The 18,293-nt window shown below is 63.7% G+C and overlaps 2 protein-coding genes and 1 long non-coding RNA gene across 4 annotated transcripts in view; all 3 read left to right on the top strand.

The window, feature by feature from the left end:
* CACNA1B (calcium voltage-gated channel subunit alpha1 B) overlaps positions 1-7,134 on the top strand; it is a 217,778-nt gene extending 210,644 nt beyond the window's left edge. Inside the window, exons 43-47 of one of the 2 annotated variants that reach the window (XM_018056199.1) lie at positions 1,513-1,648; positions 1,797-1,913; positions 3,071-3,278; positions 3,512-3,762; positions 4,107-7,134. In XM_018056199.1, coding sequence (XP_017911688.1) covers positions 1,513-1,648; positions 1,797-1,913; positions 3,071-3,278; positions 3,512-3,762; positions 4,107-4,643 — 1,249 coding nt within the window. In that variant the 3' untranslated portion in view covers positions 4,644-7,134. Of the gene's footprint in view, positions 1-1,512; positions 1,649-1,796; positions 1,914-3,070; positions 3,279-3,511; positions 3,767-4,106 lie in introns of both variants that reach the window. The other variant, XM_018056200.1, reaches the window with a different exon arrangement.
* On the top strand, positions 8,390-17,237 carry RXRA (retinoid X receptor alpha; the record flags this gene model as incomplete). Its single annotated transcript, XM_018054750.1, has 4 exons — positions 8,390-8,535; positions 10,610-10,701; positions 12,127-12,232; positions 13,842-17,237. Coding segments are annotated over 4 exons (492 nt in total), but the record flags the coding sequence as incomplete, so codon positions are not given.
* LOC106502688 lies at positions 14,727-17,238 on the top strand. The gene is made up of 2 exons (XR_001296325.2): positions 14,727-16,467; positions 16,920-17,238. It is a non-coding gene; the product is annotated as a basic proline-rich protein (long non-coding RNA).

Here is an 18,293-nt window from a genome sequence, read left to right as displayed (position 1 = left end):
TTCGGGTTCCCGGGCTGGCAGCCATGTGGCTTTTGCTGAGGAACAAACTGCCGTGTTCAGGGAACCCACCCGGCAGTGCGGCAGACCTGGTCCCGGGTCAGGCGGCTGGGTCCTGGGCGCGTCTGCACTGCGGGGCCAGAGAGCAGCCCGAGGGGAAGTGCAGGCCGCGGGCGCTCAGGCCTCCCCCTGTGCCCTGCTGGCCGCGGCAAGTCACGCGCCAGGCCCAAGCTGGGGGCATGGGGGCAGGCGGTGGTGGTGCAAGGCCCAGCCCAGAGGTGGGCACGCCGTAGGACACCGGGAGAACCTGAGCACAAGTGGGAACTCCCAGAGGAAAACCACGCTCCGGAAGAGTGCCCGTGGGCCCCGGGGACAGTGGCCTTTCTCCATATTGGTTAAGATCCCATCTGCGCACTGAAACAGTGGATCCTGAGTGTGCATGTGTGTGTCGGAGGGGATGGGGTGGGGCAGTGTCTTTGTAGATTGGTCTGAGCCGAGCTTTCGGTTCAGGAGAATGGGCGTCACTTTCCCCGTGGTTATAATGTCTGCGCAGATCAGTTACCACTGCTTTTTGTTGCCTGCGAGAGAGGGCCCAGTCTACTGGGGCCAGGCAGTGGGGGCGTTTATTGAGCCCTCTGATGGGTGGTATCAGTGCCTGCCTGGCCTCAGCATGGTGTGGCCTCAGGGGTGACTAGGCCTTGGGGCCAGCGTCTGTCCTGCTGGCTGTGCTTCCCCTCGGGGTCAGCCTCTCCCGAGGCTGCAGCAGCCCCAGACGCACCGCACAGGGGAGGTGCTTGCAACCTGGGAAGAGGAAGGGTGTTCTCAGAAACCCCAGCGATGGTGGGTCAGGTCATTCGTGTGACCAGCTGAGGTGATCAGGCTTCACCTCCAAGCTCAGAGTGTGATTGTTACCACTCAGCCTGGGTGACAGAGAATGTATGTGATGCTTCATTGAACGCGAGAGCAAGCAGAAACCCAGGCAAATGCTGGGCCATGTGGGAGACACACTGAAACACTGAGAGGGTGCGGGCAGGCAGGCAGGTTGCGTGTGCTGGGAGGGCGTCCAGAGGCGGTCTCGCCAAAGGTGACCTCAGGGTGGAAAAGCTCAGATCGGGGAGTAGGGGCGGCCCTGGCTGTCAGGGCTGGTGAGCTGCAGCACAGGCTGGGTGCCTCTGCGTGTGTGCGTGTGGCCTTGTCCTTGTTGTGGACGATCTCCGCTTCCAGCACACACGTGAGCCCTGTGTCGGCCAGCTGCCCCCTGTCAGGGTCCCCTCTCTGCCCGTCCACTCTGAGCCGTGGAGGGGCCCACTGTGCCTGTCCCTCCTGGTGAGGCTTTTGCTGTGCCTCTACTTGGGAGCGGCCGCGCGCAAGGGGTCTCATCCCTCTGGGCTCCTTTAGCCCAGAACAGGGTCAAGGTGGAGGTTCCTGGCAGGGTGGAGCCTGGTTCTGGGTGGGAGCCAGGTTCTATGCCCCGTGGGCTTCCAGGCCAACAGGATGATCCCCTGTCCTCCATAGACAAACCCAAGAGGGCGGCATCAAGGAGTCTGTCTCCTGGGGCACTCAGAGGACCCAGGAGGTACCCTGCGAGGTGAGGACACCCCTGGAGCGTGGCCACTCCACAGAGATCCCGGTGGTGCAGACAGGAAAACCGGTGAGAGCTCTCAGGGCTGGGGCCCGAGGTGGGGGTTGGGTGAGAGTGGGTGAGGGCGGGTGAGAGCAGCGTGCGGGCTGAGGCTGGGAGGTGGGGGAAGTGAGAGTGGGATGGGGTGGGTGTGACTGGGGGGCTGCTGTACCCCCAGGCTGTGGACGTCCAGATGCAGAGCATGGCCCTGAGAGCCCCTGACGGGGAGCCCCAACCCGGGCTGGAGAGCCAGGGCCGAGCGGCCTCCATGCCCCGCCTGGCAGCAGAGACTCAGGTGGGTGGTCTGGGAGGGTTGGGGCTGTGGGAGGGGGTTGGAGGTGAGGAGACCTGGCATGGAGGAGCTTGTATCCCACGGGCGGGCTTTGCTGGGGTGAAGCTTCCCAAATGCACTGTGTCCACGACACCCTCTGCCCCGCTGGAAACCCTCTGGAGGTGTTGTCAGGCCATCTAGAGTCCTCACTGCCCATTGTGCTCAGCGCCTGCCTGGGCACCAAGGCCTGCAGCCCACAGGTGGCCCCGTGGCCCTGACCTAGCCTTTCCCCCTCTCTGGGACACACCTCTCCCCCACCGTGCCCTGCCCCTCCCCCAGAAATCAATGCCTCCTGCAGCCACCCTGTCCCCTTTCAGGGGGTGGCCCTGTTCTTTCTCTGGGACAGTGGACAGCCTGGAAGGGAAGCCCCTGGGTTGAGGCTGTGCACTGTGGGCTGAGTCCCTAGGCAGAGCACGCCTCTTCCAGCCCCTCCCGGCCCATCTCTGCCCACTGCTCAGTGCCCTCCTGGCCTGGCCACCTCCCCTTGGCGCCACGTTGGCGCCTCTTCTCCCTCCATGGCGCTTGACCTTGACGGCGGCTGCGGGTGAGTACGTTTCCACGGGTCTTGGTTTCAGCCCTGGAGGAGCAGCTTCACAGTCCTGGAGGGACAGAGGGCTGGCAGAGTGGTCGGCCGCGGCTGCCAGGGCAGCCCTGGGTCCCATCTAGGGCCCTTCTAGCCAGGCCAGCAGCCCCTCTTCCCAGCACCTTCCCTGTCCTGTAGGGACTTTGAGGCCCAGAGGCCACCTGGGCCTCACCTGGCCTGGGAAAGACAGACATATGGATGGCAACTTGTGCAAAGGGTACTTTTGAAGAAAGGGTGGATCTCAGGTGGGGAAGAGTATTCCAGGGAGAGGGAAAGGCCTCACGGTCCCTGAACCCCAGACCCTCCGTGGTCTTCCCCAGGCCAGGCCCTCCCAGGCACGATCCTTCCCCCATCCCCACCCTCCTGGGGGCTCAGCCTGCCCTGTCTGGGGAGATAGCCCTGCTTCAGGGATGGAGCCCCAGGCCCATTCCTCCCAATGGGATGTGTCCTGTGGTCCGCCAGCCCCCACGGCATGGCTGCTGCCTGGAGGCTGGACCCCACTCTCAGGCTGTGAGCCCACCCATGTCCCCGCCCACAGCCACCCCCAGATGCCAGCCCCATGAAGCGCTCCATCTCCACACTGGCACCCCAGAGGCCCCACGTGGCTCATCTGTGCAACGCGGCCCTGGACCGTGCTCCGGCCACCCAGGCCGCCCCCCACCACCACCACCGCTGCCATCGCCGCAGGGACCGGAAGCAGAAGTCCCTGGAGAAGGGGCCCAGCCTGTCTGCAGACACAGATGGCGGTGCGTGCGAGGGGGCTCTCGAGGGGTGGTGGCTCCAGTTGGGGTCCAAGAATCCCTGTGAGATCTTCTTCCCTTTTGTAACTCATGACCCCACGGGCAACCCTGGGTGTGGAGACAGGACCACCTCCCACCTTTCCCTGGGAACCCTGCTGGCCCTGAGGAACCAGGCCTGGGTAAGGTCTGTGTTCCCCCAACCCCAGCCACTCGGCTGACTTCCATTCTCCCCTGGCCAGCACCCTACAGCAGCGCGGGGCCGGGCCCCCCGCCGCCCCCAGGGGATGGGCCAGCGGGCTGCCGGCGGGAGCGCAGGCAGGAGCGGGGCCGGTCCCAGGAGCGAAGGCAGCCTTCCTCCTCTTCCTCTGAGAAGCAGCGCTTCTACTCCTGTGACCGCTTTGGGGGCCGGGAGCCCCTACAGCCCAAGCCCTCTCTCAGCAGCCATCCCACGTCGCCCACTGCTGGACAGGAGCCAGGACCCCCGAGACAGGTACGTGGGCCCCGGGAGTCCCCCCGTGCTCCCACCCGCACCCCATTCCCTCGGGCCCCGGGAGGGAGCTCTTTCCTGTCCTGGTTCCCAGGCCAGAGCCTGCTCCTGGCTTCCTGGCTTGCCCATCCTGCCTGGCGGGGCCTTGGCCCCCCTGCTCCCCAGTGCCTTCTTTCTCCCCTGCCCGCCTGAGATGGGCTGGGCTGTGCGCTCCTCCTCCCTGGCCCTGTGCGTGCCCAGCCCCTGCGGGCACTGCCCTCCCGCCCTCCTGGGGCTGCCTCATGCATCTCACCCACCTGCGCTCCCAGCCCTTTGATTCGGGTTTGCTCTGTCCGGTTTTCTTGCAGGGTAGTGGCTCCGTGAACGGGAGCCCCCTGCTGTCAACATCTGGTGCTAGCACCCCTGGCCGCGGCGGGCGGAGGCAGCTCCCCCAGACCCCGCTGACCCCCCGTCCCAGCATCACCTATAAAACGGCTAACTCCTCGCCTGTCCACTTTGCCGGGGCTCAGACCAGCCTCCCTGCCTTTTCCCCCGGCCGGCTTAGCCGTGGCCTTTCGGAACACAACGCCCTGCTGCAGAGAGACCCCCTCAGCCAGCCCCTGGCCCCCAGCTCCCGGATTGGCTCCGACCCTTACCTGGGGCAGCGTCTGGACAGCGAGGCTGCAGCCCGCACCCAGCCTGAGGACACGCTCACCTTCGAGGAGGCCGTGGCCACCAACTCAGGCCGCTCCTCCCGGACTTCCTATGTGTCCTCCCTGACCTCGCAGTCCCACCCCCTCCGCCGGGTGCCCAACGGCTACCACTGCACTCTGGGGCTCAGCTCGGGCGGGGGCGGCCGGGGGCGGCACAGCTACCACCACCCTGACCAAGACCACTGGTGCTAGCCGCACCGCCCGGCGGGCGCGTCCAGGTGATGAGTTTTATCATCCGCGCTGGGCCCCGGGGGCGCTCGGGGCACCGAGGTGGGCAGCAGCCCTGGGAGGAGGGCCTGCCCCGTCTCTCCTCCTCCAGTGGGACGAGCGGTTAGTAGAGGGAGGTTGCTCCCTCTCCACCCCTCCCACGCTGCCTCCCTGGGTCTCGGCACAGACCCCACACAGAACGTGGCTGTGTGTGCTGAGGGGGACCCGGTGAAGAACCCAGCATCCAGGGTGTGTGCTGGGACCGTTCCGTAGGAAGTCTGAATCTCATAGGGATCATCTTTTATCCAAATGTGTGGAACAGAGGAGCGGGTGAGACCTCAGGACAGTCAGTGGTAAACGGAGCAGGTCTCGTCAGCATCCTCACACCAACAGTCCGGGCGCCCTTCGTGCCTGAAATGGCAAAAAGCACTGGAAACGTGCGCAGACACGGCCCTCTCCCGACAGCCAGCCCTCACAGGGACCAAACCTGGGCAACATTCTCGGTGTTGGTTTCGGTTTTTAGTCACAACACCCTTCACTCTTCTGTCGACTCTATGTACTCAGTCAAAAAATAAGCCGGAATAATGGGGAAGGGAACAGTAACGCAGTAACATAGCAGTGAAGCATCCAGCCTGTAGGAGGAGCTCAGCCTTTCAGGATGTGTGTTCCTGGCTTGCTCGAGGAGATGCTCTGTGTCCAGTACAAGCGGCCAACAGGACCACCCAGCTCCCGCTGCTCTCGACCAAGTGCCTGACCTCCGAGCCCCTCACACAGGCTCCCAGGGGCCCATCACCACAAGCGGGCTTTGTGGAGACTCTTCCAAACAGCAGCTGAGTAGAAGGCGGACGTACTGGAGAACATGCAGAAAACACCCAGGAGATTGGTCGTAGCTGGGACGAAGTGGCTGCTGCCCCTTTTCCTCAGACCAGTGGCGAGGCTGCAGGGCGTGTGGAGAGAGGCCCGTGTGGGCGATCAGTCCGCTCTCCACTCGATTCTCAGGGAGGCAGGGTGCAGTCTCCGTAGCTTTGCGGGTTTCTTTCCCCAGAAGGTTCACTGGGGAGAGGCTGGTGCAGAGGGGGAGGTGGCACAGCGGGGGCAGAGGTGCCCAGGTCCGAGCAGATGAGGGCAGATGGGAACCACGCTGAACCGTGGCTGGAGATTGGGTGCAGGAGCAGCTCGGCTGTGGCTGCTGCGCTGGGCGTCTGAGCCCCCACTGGCTCTGGCATGAGACAGGAGAAAGCAGGCAGCATAAGGAAGTCCAGCTTCAGGGCCACGTTCAAAACAGAGAGACCGCAGTGAGGATGTGGTCCATAACACACGGGGAGACCCTCTGCTTTGTGAACAAAGGGAGCATCTAGATGAGCTGATTCGGGCGTGTGCTCCGCGTTGTGGTGTGAGAGGGTCTCTGCTGGAGCGTTTGAGTGTTCCCATTGGCTTTCACCCCGTGATTCTCCTGAAGAAGCTTGGTGTGTGATGTGTGTGTGCGTGTCTGTGTGTCCCAGTGAGTGGATGCCGTTAACCCATAGGGCTATGCAACAAAAGACACACGTTTAACAGAGATAAAACACACAAGACCGCCACCTGTTCTAGGGTTTCAGCATGATTGTGACCAAACCATTTTTTAGAATTTCCTTACTCGAAGGCACAACACTCTGAAACTTTAAGATAACAGAGTATTTTACTCCACTGGAATACAGCGAAAGCCAGAATCGCCAACTGTGCATGTGGTCGCTGGCTCCGGTTGCAAAGCAGAAGGATGTGCATCTTGGTACTGATGCTTCGTCTCTGGTCCCCGCCCATGTTATTTTGAATGTATTCATTCTGTGCTGAACCATAGCTGCTTCCCCAGGCCATACTGGGCAGAGAATCCCCTTTGCTAGTCCCACACAGCTTTGCTGGTCCGTCTGGACCCTTCCAGACCCTGGAAGTGGTGAAATTACAGCGAGTGCGGGGGAGACTGTGTCTTGTTTTCCCAACTCTGTGTTTCGTTTCTGTGCTGTCTCTTCTCAGCTATCACATTTCCCTCAAAGTCTCATAGCGAGTTGCCAAATTTGAAATGCATCCACCAGTTGTCTGCACCTGGAACCAGTCAAGCAGTGGCTGTAGTTTGAACAAGTTATGTGTGCACGTAAAATATATACATATATACATATATTCCAGTATGTGCATGAAATGTATATCTTCGTACTTTTTGATACAATGTATTCATTTGTTAATTTTTAATTATATTTGATATAAATCAAAGGTTTGTTGCAAAACTTTATATTTAAGAACAGTGTTAAAAAAAAAAGAGAATTCCCGACCATGCAACACAGCTGGGACTCACTTTTAAAAAAACTCTGTGACCGACTAGTTTGCTGCCTGAGGAATATTTATCAGCCACACTTTGGATTCTGCTGTTGTTTCTACAATGACATTTTGTATGAAGCAAAGTCCTTGGATTAAAATAAAACTTAGCAAAAAATGAAAAACAAAACCCCACCATGCTGCTGGATTATGTATGCAGGGACTGTGGAGGCTGACACATGAGCTGTCCCTGTGGGCATGTGGCTGAGTGCGCAGCGAGCAGAGCTCAGAAGAGGCTGAAACCGCTTCACCTTGCTCTGGGCCTGGTTAAGATGCAAGGGTTAGCTCAGCTTCGGGGTGGGGATCAAGGTAGGCCTGTGGCTGGGAGAGCCAGGGTTAGGCCTTAGAGGGGATGTGGTTATCTTTTAGGGTTAGGAATGTAGTGGTGTGTAGGTTCAGGTTGGGGATGAGCAGGCATTGGCTGAGGTTTGGGGTTAGGGTTAGCTACGTTAGTGGTTAGAGGTTAGAGTGACAGTGTTAGATTTGAGTTAGGTTTGAGAGAGTTAGGGTTAAGAGTTAGGGTTTAGGATTAGGTATAGGCAAAGGGTTTGTCCATATGACCACTAACAATATAGGGTTATGTGGGGGTAAAAATTAAGAGTTTGTTCAGTTTAGAGTTCATTTAGAAAAGACATACATGAGCAGTGTTAGGTTCACAGAAAAATAAACATTAAGGTTCTGATTTATGCTGGAAGAGCAAAAAAAAATCCGGCACAGCCACCAGCCCGGCCTTTGGGGCAGCGGCCACGGTCACAGCCACCACTGCCGAGTGCTCCGTGGGCTCCGGGCTGGGGTCGGAGACGGCTCCTGCGTCCTGTTTGCAGGAGCGCATGCGTACGGGGTCTTTTCTCTGCCCTCCCCCAGCCCTGTGCCCACTCCGCGTGTGTCAGGGACTCGGGGAGAGGGCGGTGGCCCCCCTTGGCTCCGACACTCCTGGGCTCCATCATTTACTGTTTCGTGGCACCCCCAAAACGCCAGCTCGGGGAGTTTGCGGTGGGGGCTGCCCGAGAGGGTCCGGGGGCTCCCTCGAGCTCCGTGGCAGCAGCGTCTGGGCACATAAAGAGAGGGACTTCCCGGGCACCTGAGTGTGGAGGGCCCGGTTTAAGCAGCTGCAGGAGCTGCTCTGTGCGGGACTTAAGGGCCAGTGCTCGGGAACCGCCCTTCTGTGGAAGGGTCATGGGCTCGGGGTTCCACGGAGGCCCTGCCTAGAGAGGGTGCGAGCTGCCTCCCGGGTGCCCGGTGGGGGCCGGGGCGGGTCGAGGTGGGGCCCCGGAGCCCTGCGGGTGGACGAGTCCCTGCTCCCGCTCAGTGGCGGGGGCGGGGGGTGGTGGTCCTAGGGGCGAGGGGGCGGGGTCTGGAGACCACAGTGACCCTGTGCGCGCCCCCCACCCCCCGCAGGCTGGAACGAGCTGCTCATCGCCTCCTTCTCCCACCGCTCCATCGCCGTGAAGGACGGCATCCTCCTGGCCACCGGGCTGCACGTGCACCGCAACAGCGCCCACAGCGCGGGCGTGGGCGCCATCTTCGACAGGTGGGGACTCCTGCGCGGCCTCTGTGCCGGGCACGGAGGTTACACTTGGGGCGACAGCAGGAGAGCCCCAGGACCAAGGCCCGGGTAGCTCAGAGGGTGAAGCGTCTGCCCGCAGCGCGGGAGACCCAGGTTCGATCTCTGGGTCAGGAAGATCCCCTGGAGAAGACAACCCATTGCAGTATTCTTGCCTGGAGAATCCCATGGATGGAGGAGCCTGGTGGGCTACAGTCCATGGGGTCGCTAAGAGTCAGACACCACTGAGCAACTTCCCTAAGATTAAAATCCCCAGGGCCGCCCGCGTACCCCGCCTCCCACTGCGGTGTCCTTCCCTCCACATCCACGTGTGGGAAGGAAAGCAGCCCCATCTTTACAGCAGAGATACACGGTGGTGCTGTCCTGGGGGAGCCGGCGAGGACTCCTCTGACGTGTCGTGGTTCCGTGAGCCTGCGTGCGGCGGGCATACGGCCGAGTCCCAGCACTGCTCCGGGCCTGTCCCCGGCGGGGACGCCGCTGTCTGCTCCCTCCCCTCTTGCACACACCCAGGCGGCCAGTGCTGGGCAATGGTCAGGCGACTCTGTTCTCAGGCTCCGAGAACGTCTGTCTCCACTGGCGGGGTCACTGGGAGGCCTGTCCTGTCCCTGGCTGGCTTTGCCTGTGAGACCAGAGCACGGGGGTGTCAGCTCAGCCAGCCAGAGCTGCAGAGGCTGGGGAGGGCTGTGGGTGGGTCCTCGGGGCAGGGGAGCTGCAGGGGCTGGGGAGGGCTGTGGGTGGGTCCTCGGGTCGGGGGAGCTGCAGCACAGGGAGGGTCGACCCCGGGAGGGGAGGCAATGGGCGGGGTCCCAGGTGAGCCCCTGAGTGAAGAGAGTCGCTCAGTTGTGTCCGACTCTTTGAGACTCTGTGGACTATACAGTCCATGGAATTCTCCAGGCCAGAATACTGGAGTGGGTAGCCTTTCTCTTCTCCAGGGATCTTCCCAGCCCCGGGATCGAACCCAGGTCTCCCACATTGCAGGCGGATTCTTTTCCAACTGAACCCCAAGGGAAGCCCGAGCCCCTGAGTACAAGAGCCTAATGGTGGGGGGGGGGGTTGCGCAGCAGAGACCCCTACTGTAGCCCCCTGGGGATAAAAGCGAGAGCGTGCTGCCACACAGGACCGCCCAGGAAGAACAGGGGGGCGGCTCCTGGCTGCTCCCCTCCCCCCTCCGCCGGCACCAGGCACCCTGGGCAGGCCCTGATGTAGGCAGTGTAGGGCGTGTCTTTGCCACAGGACATTTCAGGGCCTTCACCAAGCTCAAAGAGGGGGCTGTGGGGTGCTGGGTTTATTGCTTACATGCTTAGTCGCTCAGCTGTGTCCGACTCTGTGCGACCCCGTGGACTGTAGCCCGCCAGGCTCCCCTGTCCGTGGGATTCTCCAGGCAAGAGTACGGGAGTGGGTTGCCATTTCCTTCTCCAGAGGATCGTATTGCTCACAGATGGCTTCTTTAGCAAGCCCGTCCCTCCGAGGGCACGTTTAGAAACGCCTCCCCGGCTGTGCGCCCAGCTGACAGCTCCAGGGGCCCAGGTGCTCGGGAGGTGCCTGGTGGTGGGAAGTGGCACAGAGCCCCCTCTGGCAGCGAGCCAGGAGCAGGGGAGCCAGGAGCTGGGGAGGCGCCTTCCCGAGGACGGAGGGAGCGGCAGGGATGCGTGTCCGGGCCTTGGCCTGGTCTGCAGCCGGCGGGGACGTGTGCCGGTGGACTCCGCCCCCGACGTCCAGGACCCTGGCTCACCCCGCTGTCACGCGGGCCCCCTCTAGTCTCCGGGTTCCTGGAATAAAATCCCACAATGCTGAGCTCCTGGAGGTGGAGGAGAGGAGCCCCCCTCCCTCCTCGGGGCCGGAGGGGACCGGCTGGGCACAGGGACTGTCCTACCCTGTCCGAATTGCCCTAGCCTTCTCAGCTGCCCTTCAGGCCTGCGCGGAGTCCTTTGGGGGTGTTTCTGGGGGCCCCAGGAAGGGCGTGGTCTGGCTTGGACGTTGCTGTTTCCCTGCCCCCTCGGTCTGGCTTGGACGTTGCTGTTCCCTGCCCCTCCCCCCACAGGGTGCTGACGGAGCTGGTGTCCAAGATGCGGGACATGCAGATGGACAAGACGGAGCTGGGCTGCCTGCGCGCCATCGTCCTCTTCAACCCCGGTACCGCCTGCTGCCCAGGCCTGGTGTCCACCCCCCAAGGGGCCAAGGCAGCGGGGCACCCGCCGCAGCCCCACAGCCCACTGATAGGGCGCTGTCGGCCCCCTGCCCCTCCGCTGAGCCTGCCTGTCTCTCTTGCGATGGGCTCCACTGCCAGAGACCTGGAGCCCGGCTGGTCTGGGGGTGCTGGGGGGGGTCACCGGGGCAGGGGCGGGCTCTGAGGGCTTCTCGGGGAAGTGCTGGCGGTGGGAGGGCAGGCCAGCGGTAGGGCTCCTGAGTCCTTACCCTCTGTCTCTCCAGCGCTGAGGGTCAGGCTGGGGTGAAGATGGGGCCCCCTAGTGGGGACAGCCCATTTCCAGGGACATTTGTCCCCAGGCCTGTGCATGAACCCACGGCCCTGCCAGCACAGCCCCGCCCGGTGGGGCCCCCCTTGAAGTCGAGCGTGACTTGGCTGCTGGCACTGCTTTACCTACTGGGGTCCAGACTTGGGGTTGCCAGGGGCGGAAGGGAGGTGGCCAGAGCTGGCACAGGCCCAAGTGTAGGGAGACTGGGGGCCCAGCTGCAGAGGAGACTGCATTTCCCGAGGTGCCCAGACCCCAGGCCACTGTGGCACTGATGCTGGGCACGGTGCCCCTGCTGGGATGTCAGACAGCCGGGTCAGGGCTGGTGTGGGGGCCCCTGGCCTAGGGCTCAGAGGTCACCCAAGAGCAGGCCTGTTCCCAGGGCTGCACTGGCTTCAGATGGGCAGCAGGGGGGCTCCAGCCTCTGCCCGCTAAGCCATCAGGGTGGACCATGCCTGTCTGGGGCCTCACTCAGGGCAGGGGCCCGAATCCCAGTGCCCAGAGGGGGCTGGGGTTGGGGGTCAGTGGGGAGAGGCTTGTCGGGTGTCAGTTTGCGGGGTGACCTCGGAAACAAAGGAGCAGAGGGGCTTAGCTTTGCCCAACCGGGGAGCTCTCACTGCCTCAGGGAGGCCTGTGACTGCTGCCCAGATGACCCAGGATGGCCCGTGCACCTCAGTCCTCACCCCTGGGCAGGCATCTCTGTCCACAGGCAGAGCCCCTTCCAGACCAGGCTCCTGCTGCCAGGGTCCCAGGGCTCAGGGTGGCTTTGGCCCCCACAGCGTGGGTTTGGCTGTTTCAGACAGAAGGAGGTTTGGAGCCTACACTGGCTCAGAGGGGCTGAGACCCAGTGCACTGAGGTCTCCGGAGGTGATGTGGTTGGCGTGGCAACCAGGCCTGGTGGAAGCAGGCCTGTCCCACCTTCCTGATGGGGTAGTGGGGTGGCGGGAGGTTAGGGGACAGGCCCAACGTCGAGTGGCCAGCAGGCAGCGGGCAGGGTGTGCGTGTGGGGCCGCCTCGTCCAGGTCGGGGCTCTGGGTCCCCGCTTCCCGGGGCTGGGCTCTGACCTGTGGCCCCTTCTCCCTTGCAGACTCCAAGGGGCTCTCAAACCCAGCCGAGGTGGAGGCGCTTCGCGAGAAGGTCTACGCGTCCCTGGAGGCCTACTGCAAACAGAAGTACCCCGAGCAGCCAGGGAGGTGAGCCCTAGCAGAGCCTCCGCCCGCCGGGCCTCGGGGCTGGGCAGGCCCGCCCGCCCTTCAGATGCTCCTGTGGGTGAGAAGGCAGCTGCCCCCCCACCCAGGGCAGTGCGGGACCCAGGCACTCTTCCGCCCCAGCAGGTGCATGCTCGCCGTTCCCTGCAGCCCCGCCAGACAGAGGGGCCCTGTGCTGGCGCACAGTAGGCGCGCGTGGCGCCTAAACCAAGGCAGTGCTTTCCTCTGGTGACAGAGGAAACCGCTCGAGGCAGGGCCCTGGTGTGCTCGCCCGAGCAGGGATGAAAGCCAGCACATAGTAGGTGCTTTACAAATGTGTGCGGAGCAGATGGCCGTGGTCTGAGCACAGAGTCTGCCTGCCTCTCTCCCTGCCGACTGTGGGCCCGGGAGGGCTGGCCTTGTCTCCTTGGCAGGTCCCCCGAGCCGGGCGCGCAGTGGGTTTCTGGGAGAAGGTGCCTGCAGACCGGCTGTCCAGGTTCCTGCCTCCTCTCTTCCTGGACTGTCCTCTGCCTGCCAGGAGGGGTTGGGGCCCCAGGGCCCCAGGCCTGGCTCTGCCCTCGCCCGCCCTGCCAGCCGGCACACGCACGGTTAAGTGTCCAACCAGCCTCATCTGGTTTAAAGTGAAACTTCCCGAAGGAGGGGTGGCAGTCCCGCCTGTTTTTCCTGGCTCCCCGCCCCGGCCCATCTCGCCAGCTCAGCAGAAAACAGCGCGTTCTCTGGCCCCGCTCCAGCCTCCGAGCTGCGTTTTTGCCTTTAAAACGTGGGTTGTGTTGCAGCCAAGCCCGGGGCTTTCCCCCTGAAATAAGACATTGTTAATAATTAGTGAGGTCCCAGGGTCCCCGGAGGGTCGTGTGCAGAAGGCCTGGAAGCGCTCGGGGTGGGGACTGGGGTCCGGGGAGGGGTAGATGTGGACGTCCGGGGTGGGGCATTGGGCCCTGTCCCCGCACGGCAGCTGTCCTTGGCACAGAGCGCAGGAGCCTGGCATCCCTTCTCCAGGCACCCCCCCAAAGTCTTCCCTGCCCTTCTGCCGCCCACTGTCCTCCCCAGAGGCTCTGCAGTGTGGCAGGCGCGGCCCGAGGAGCCCCTCCCCCTCCCCGCACCCGCCCTGTTCAGCTCTTTCTGGGCGAGGTGGGTGCTGGCGTGAGCCCCACTGGAGGCTTCTGGGAGCTCAGACCTGCCCCCCAGCTCAGGAGCGGCTTTATCCCGAGAGGGGGGCCCACTGGCCAGGGGCTTTGCTGGTGCTCAGATCTGCCGTCAGAGCCCTTCTTCCTGCGTAAAATCCTGCTGCAACTCCTGCTGCCCTTGGAGAAAGCCTGCCGCGCCTCCTAACTTCCCCCACGAAGGCCTGATCAGCCCGCCCCAGCCCGGCCACCGGCCCTTCATCCTGAATCTCTGCCCGGGGGGGGGGTGTCCCCTTGGAGTCTTCTGCCCCTGGGCCCTGGCCCCTCTCTGCGTCCGTCCTCTGCCTGAGAGACCCCTCCCCGCTCAAGGCCCCTGGCTCAGGCAGGTCCCCTGCCGTGGCAGCCTCGGGGTCTGGGGCGGTGAGGCGCGTGCGGGGGGAGAGTGGCGGGCGCTCACGCGGCTCCGTCCGCAGGTTCGCGAAGCTGCTGCTGCGCCTGCCCGCCCTGCGCTCCATCGGCCTCAAGTGCCTGGAGCACCTCTTCTTCTTCAAGCTCATCGGGGACACGCCCATCGACACCTTCCTCATGGAGATGCTGGAGGCCCCGCACCAGATGACTTAGGCCCGCTGGTCCCGGCCCGCCCCGCCCTCCTCTGCCCGCCTGGACCTGGGGGCGTGGCCCGCCACTGCTGAGCCTGTGCTGCCGGCCGCCCTCCCCGTTTTCCACGACTCGTCTGGACCCAGCAGCGGGCATCCCGGGGCGGCCGCCAGAGCGGCAGGAGCCGGTGTGAGCCCTGGGGTTGGGGGGAACCCGGACGGGCTCACGGGGTACACGCCGCTATCCCCGGAGCCGCAGCGTTCAGAGGGTGGCAGGACTCCGTCACGTTCTGTGGTCGCTGGGTTTGGAAATCTCCCGTGGGAGGTCCTCTGTTTGCAAGGATTTCTCTGCCTCCTGTGTTGGCTGGCGCCCTGCCCGCCCAGCTTCACCCACGATTGGGAGGAGGGGACAGGTTGGGGGGCGCTGCCAAAGACCCCGACCCACCTCCCAGGAGGATGGGAGGGGCTCTGGTCCCTCAGAGTGAAGGGTGAGCAACCCCTTTTTCCAAAGATGACTTTCAACCTGCTCCCCAAGCCAGTCAGATTGGGAGCCGACCTCTGTGCTGGGTTTGGGGGTCGCCTAAGGCTGCAGGGACACCCGTGCACCCCATCCCACCTGTGTGCTCTCTTTGCGTTGTCCTGGTTCCAGCTCCTGGTCCCACGGGGTCCTATCCAGGCCGCCCCCAAACCTTCCAGCTTGTGCAGAGGGCTGAGGCTGGCCCCCAATCCTGCAGGGCGCACCCGATCTCTAGTGGACCGGAGGTCTGCTGCCCACCCAGGAGGCCCACGGGGATGGGAGGGGAGGAGAGTCCTCGGTCGGCTGCGCACGCTGAGGGAGGCCAGCAGGGTCCAGAGCTGGAGGGGCCTGTGGGCACGCCGCTGTGGGGAGCGGACAGCTGGCCGGGGCCTGCGGCACTGTGGGCCGCTCTGCTTGGCTGGCGGGCATCTCGTGGGCCCCTGGGGTGGGGAGCGGCCGAGCGCCAGCACCCTGGGGTCGGGTGGGGCTCCCAGAGACAGGCTGTCCTGTGTCCGTCTGCACCCGCTCTGGTTGGGGGCCCGGCCGGCCAGGCAGGCCCAGCCTCCTGGGCTGGCTCTCTCAGGGTGAAGGCCTCGGCACCATCGCACTCTCCCTCCGGTCCGTTTTTCCATCTCACACCCGAAACCCAGCGTTTGTCGGCTGAGGGGCCCGGAACTGCCAGCGGCCCCGGAGCAGGAGTGGGGGTCGGCGTTGTGGGTGCTCCCCCAAGCCTTTCTACCCCGGGGGGGGGTGTGGGGGTGCCCCCGAGCCTGGGTGAGGACAGGCCAGCCTCCCGGCCTCCGTGGGGAAGAGGGTGTCCGTTCTTTGCCCTCCAGGGTCCAGCCCAGGCTGAGCGAGAGGCGCCTGGGCTGACCGTGTGGAGGACCCCACAGACGTCTCCTTGCTCTGGGGCCCCCATTCCCGCCCCCAGGAGACGTGTCCCCGGCCGCCCCAGCACCCGCCCCACCCGCCCTCTGCAGCAGAGGTGGGGCGAGCCGGGGCCTGCCCAGCACCCCTGGAAGTCTCGGCCGCCTTGGGGGTGTGGTAGTGTCAGCAGAGTGACGCAGGCACCCCGGTGGTCCTCCCCCTGGGGTCCCCCCGGTGGTGGGTTTGTAAGGCTGCCCCTCACCCCGCACCCAGTGCCTTCTGCAGCTGGACACACCCCGTCCACGCCCCGCCCGCCCCGCTGCCCTGGACCACTCTGGAGCCCAGGAGAGGGCCCTGTGGGGGCTGGCCTGGGGGCCCCCCTGCCGCCCCGCCCGAAGCCCCCGGCACCCCCTCCCCCGGCCTCCTGCCTCGCCCCGCACCGGGCCCCCGGTGTCTTGGGGACAAGTCCCCCGTCTTCTCCTCGGGCACTGTCCTCGTAGCATCCTTGCTGTGTTTGAAAAGGTGGGGAAATGGCACGTTATTCGGTAGATAGACGTTTTCTTTAACCAGACCTTCAGTAGACCGATCTGGTTCAATTAAGGTGATTTTTTTTGGTAATTATTATTTTGGTGGGACAGTCTTTAATTTTCTAAAGATAGCACTAACGTCAGCTTGTTGGCCATCCTGTGCCATCCCCACTTGCTGGATGCTTCCGGCAGGCACCCCCCCACCCCAGCATCACCTCCCGCTCAGTCATCAGGCGGGGCAGCCGCGGCCGAGGAGCAAAGACGACTGTGTCTCAGGTTCGGAAGGTGTCGGCCAGGCCAGCCTCTGGCTTGTCCCCCACTGGGCGATTCCTTGGAAGCTGGCCCACCCGGGGACGTCTGTGCAGAGGGCACTCGCGTCAGCTGCTGGCCCTCATCCCCCCGGGGGAGGATGGCCCCCCACCCTGGGCGTCCCAGGAGGGTTTGGGCTGGCAGACCCCCCGGGCCAAGTGCTGGAGACCACGCCGCACTCCCTGCTCCGCGGAGGCCCTGGTTGGGCCCAGCCGGAACGTCCAGCTGGAGCGTGACGGGCTGACGTTGCTCCCACCGTGGGATTTGGTCCCTGCCCACGCAGGTGTGTGTGGGCAACACCCGTGCTGTAGAGACCCCGCGTGCACAGACCTGCTCGCCGTCCACAGACACACAGACCAGTTACCAGCGTTTTCTGTTTATTTTTAATCAAGACTCCCCCTCGACCCCATTTTCCTATAAATTTGCTTGTTGTAAGCAAGTATGTAAGGACCCCTTCTTTGGTGAAATCCGGGTTCGAATGAATACCCTGAGGCAAGAGACGCATCTATTTTAAGATGCTTTGGAGCAAACAGCTTTAGCCGTTGCCAGTCCTTAGCGATGCCTTAGCCGGGACGGGTAGCTCACAGAGAGGATGACATAGAAACAGAGGAGACGTCTAAAGCGTCAGGAAAGGTAGAAAAAAAAAATCTATTTTTGTACAAATGTAATTTTATCCCTCACGTATAACTTGGAGGGCATGGCGGGGTGGGGGGCTTGTTTTGTTTCTGCTTCTAGAGGTGAAGGCTCTCTGAGTCGACGTCGGGACGCCGGACGGGCGCGCGGGCCTCGGACGACACTGCTGCGGGCGAGAAGGTGGGCCTGGAATTCTCGAGGGTTTTCCTCCCCTTCCGAGTAACGTTCACGCCTCGCTCTGCGCTCTCCCCGTGGCCAGCTGGCCTTCCCGGGACTGACTGTGAAATTACTTCCCCCCACGTGACTGTTCTCAAAAGCATCGCGGCCGCAGGTGCCGGGCGAACAATGGTGTCAGAATTGTGGAAAAGAGACTCGGAGCAAAACGGGAGAGGAGAAGCAAAACATGAGCGTTTGAAAACACCGCCCTGAGCTTGCCTTTGTTCGGGGGGCTTTCCTGTCCGGGGCTGGGAGCCGGCCTCGCGGGGGGCTCCCGGCTGCCCTGGAAGGGGAGGGCCTGCCGCCTTCACCCTGCCCCGAGGGCTGCAGCAGGCGTCCCAGCTGCCCTCCGCCGGCGGCCGGTCCCCGGCAGCGAGACCCTGACCTGGGGCTCCTGGGCCCTTCCTCCTCCCTGGCCTGCACTGCATCTCAGGGCTCCTGGGTGACCGACCCCCTCCATGCCTGGGCCCCGTCCAGAAGCCCCCCAAGAGGGGTGCCCTCAGCCCTCTTGGGGCTGGGCTTGAGCCGAGTCCGGCCCTTGCGTCCACATCAGCCCAGACAGGCGGGAGGCTCGCACGGCCCCAGGATGAGTGATGCCCCATTAACGAGCGGGTGGTGGCGCCCACCTGCCCCCACTTGTCTCCACGCCATCTGGGGGCTGGATGGGGCCCGGCCGCAGCATGCCTGCAGTGCCCAGACCCTCTCCTGCACCTCCGTCCAGCCGGCACCGTCTGGGGACCCGGGGCATCCTGGGGCTGGAAGCCCTGAGGCCCGAAGCCCTGAGGCCCACAGCCCTGCCCGGTGGCACCAGACACTTCGCACTGAGGGCCGAGGTGGCTCCCAAGGGAGGGCGTGAACCTGATGATGAGGCCTGAGGCCCAAGAGCCAGGACCCCGCAGAGAACTCGCTGTACGTGGACGTACGGTGCGCACGGGGGTTTGCATGTTTACATACATACAAACGTGCCCTTGCACGTGTGACACGCACGGCCTCACCAGAACTCAGCTGTCCCAGCCCTGGCTGGCTGCAGGCGGTGCCCGGGGTGCTGATGCCCGGCCCCCACGGCCCACTGCCCGCGACAGCCTCCCGGGAGTCAGGCATGGCCTTGCCCACCAAGCTCAGCCTGTACCTCCTGGAAGGGTGGGCGCAGGAGACAGACCCCCATGAGCCTCAGCGACCAGCCCATTTTGGTTTCCTGTCATAAAAAATCAAACAACCACCGTGGGGACCTCTTCCTGGCCTAGAAAGTGTAGTCAGCCC

Source organism: Capra hircus, chromosome 11, assembly GCF_001704415.2.
Source record: "Capra hircus breed San Clemente chromosome 11, ASM170441v1, whole genome shotgun sequence".
In the NCBI taxonomy this organism is placed as follows: Eukaryota; Metazoa; Chordata; class Mammalia; order Artiodactyla; family Bovidae; genus Capra; species Capra hircus.
Note: the sequence above shows the minus strand (reverse complement) of the source record. Positions and strands in the feature narration are given on the sequence as shown.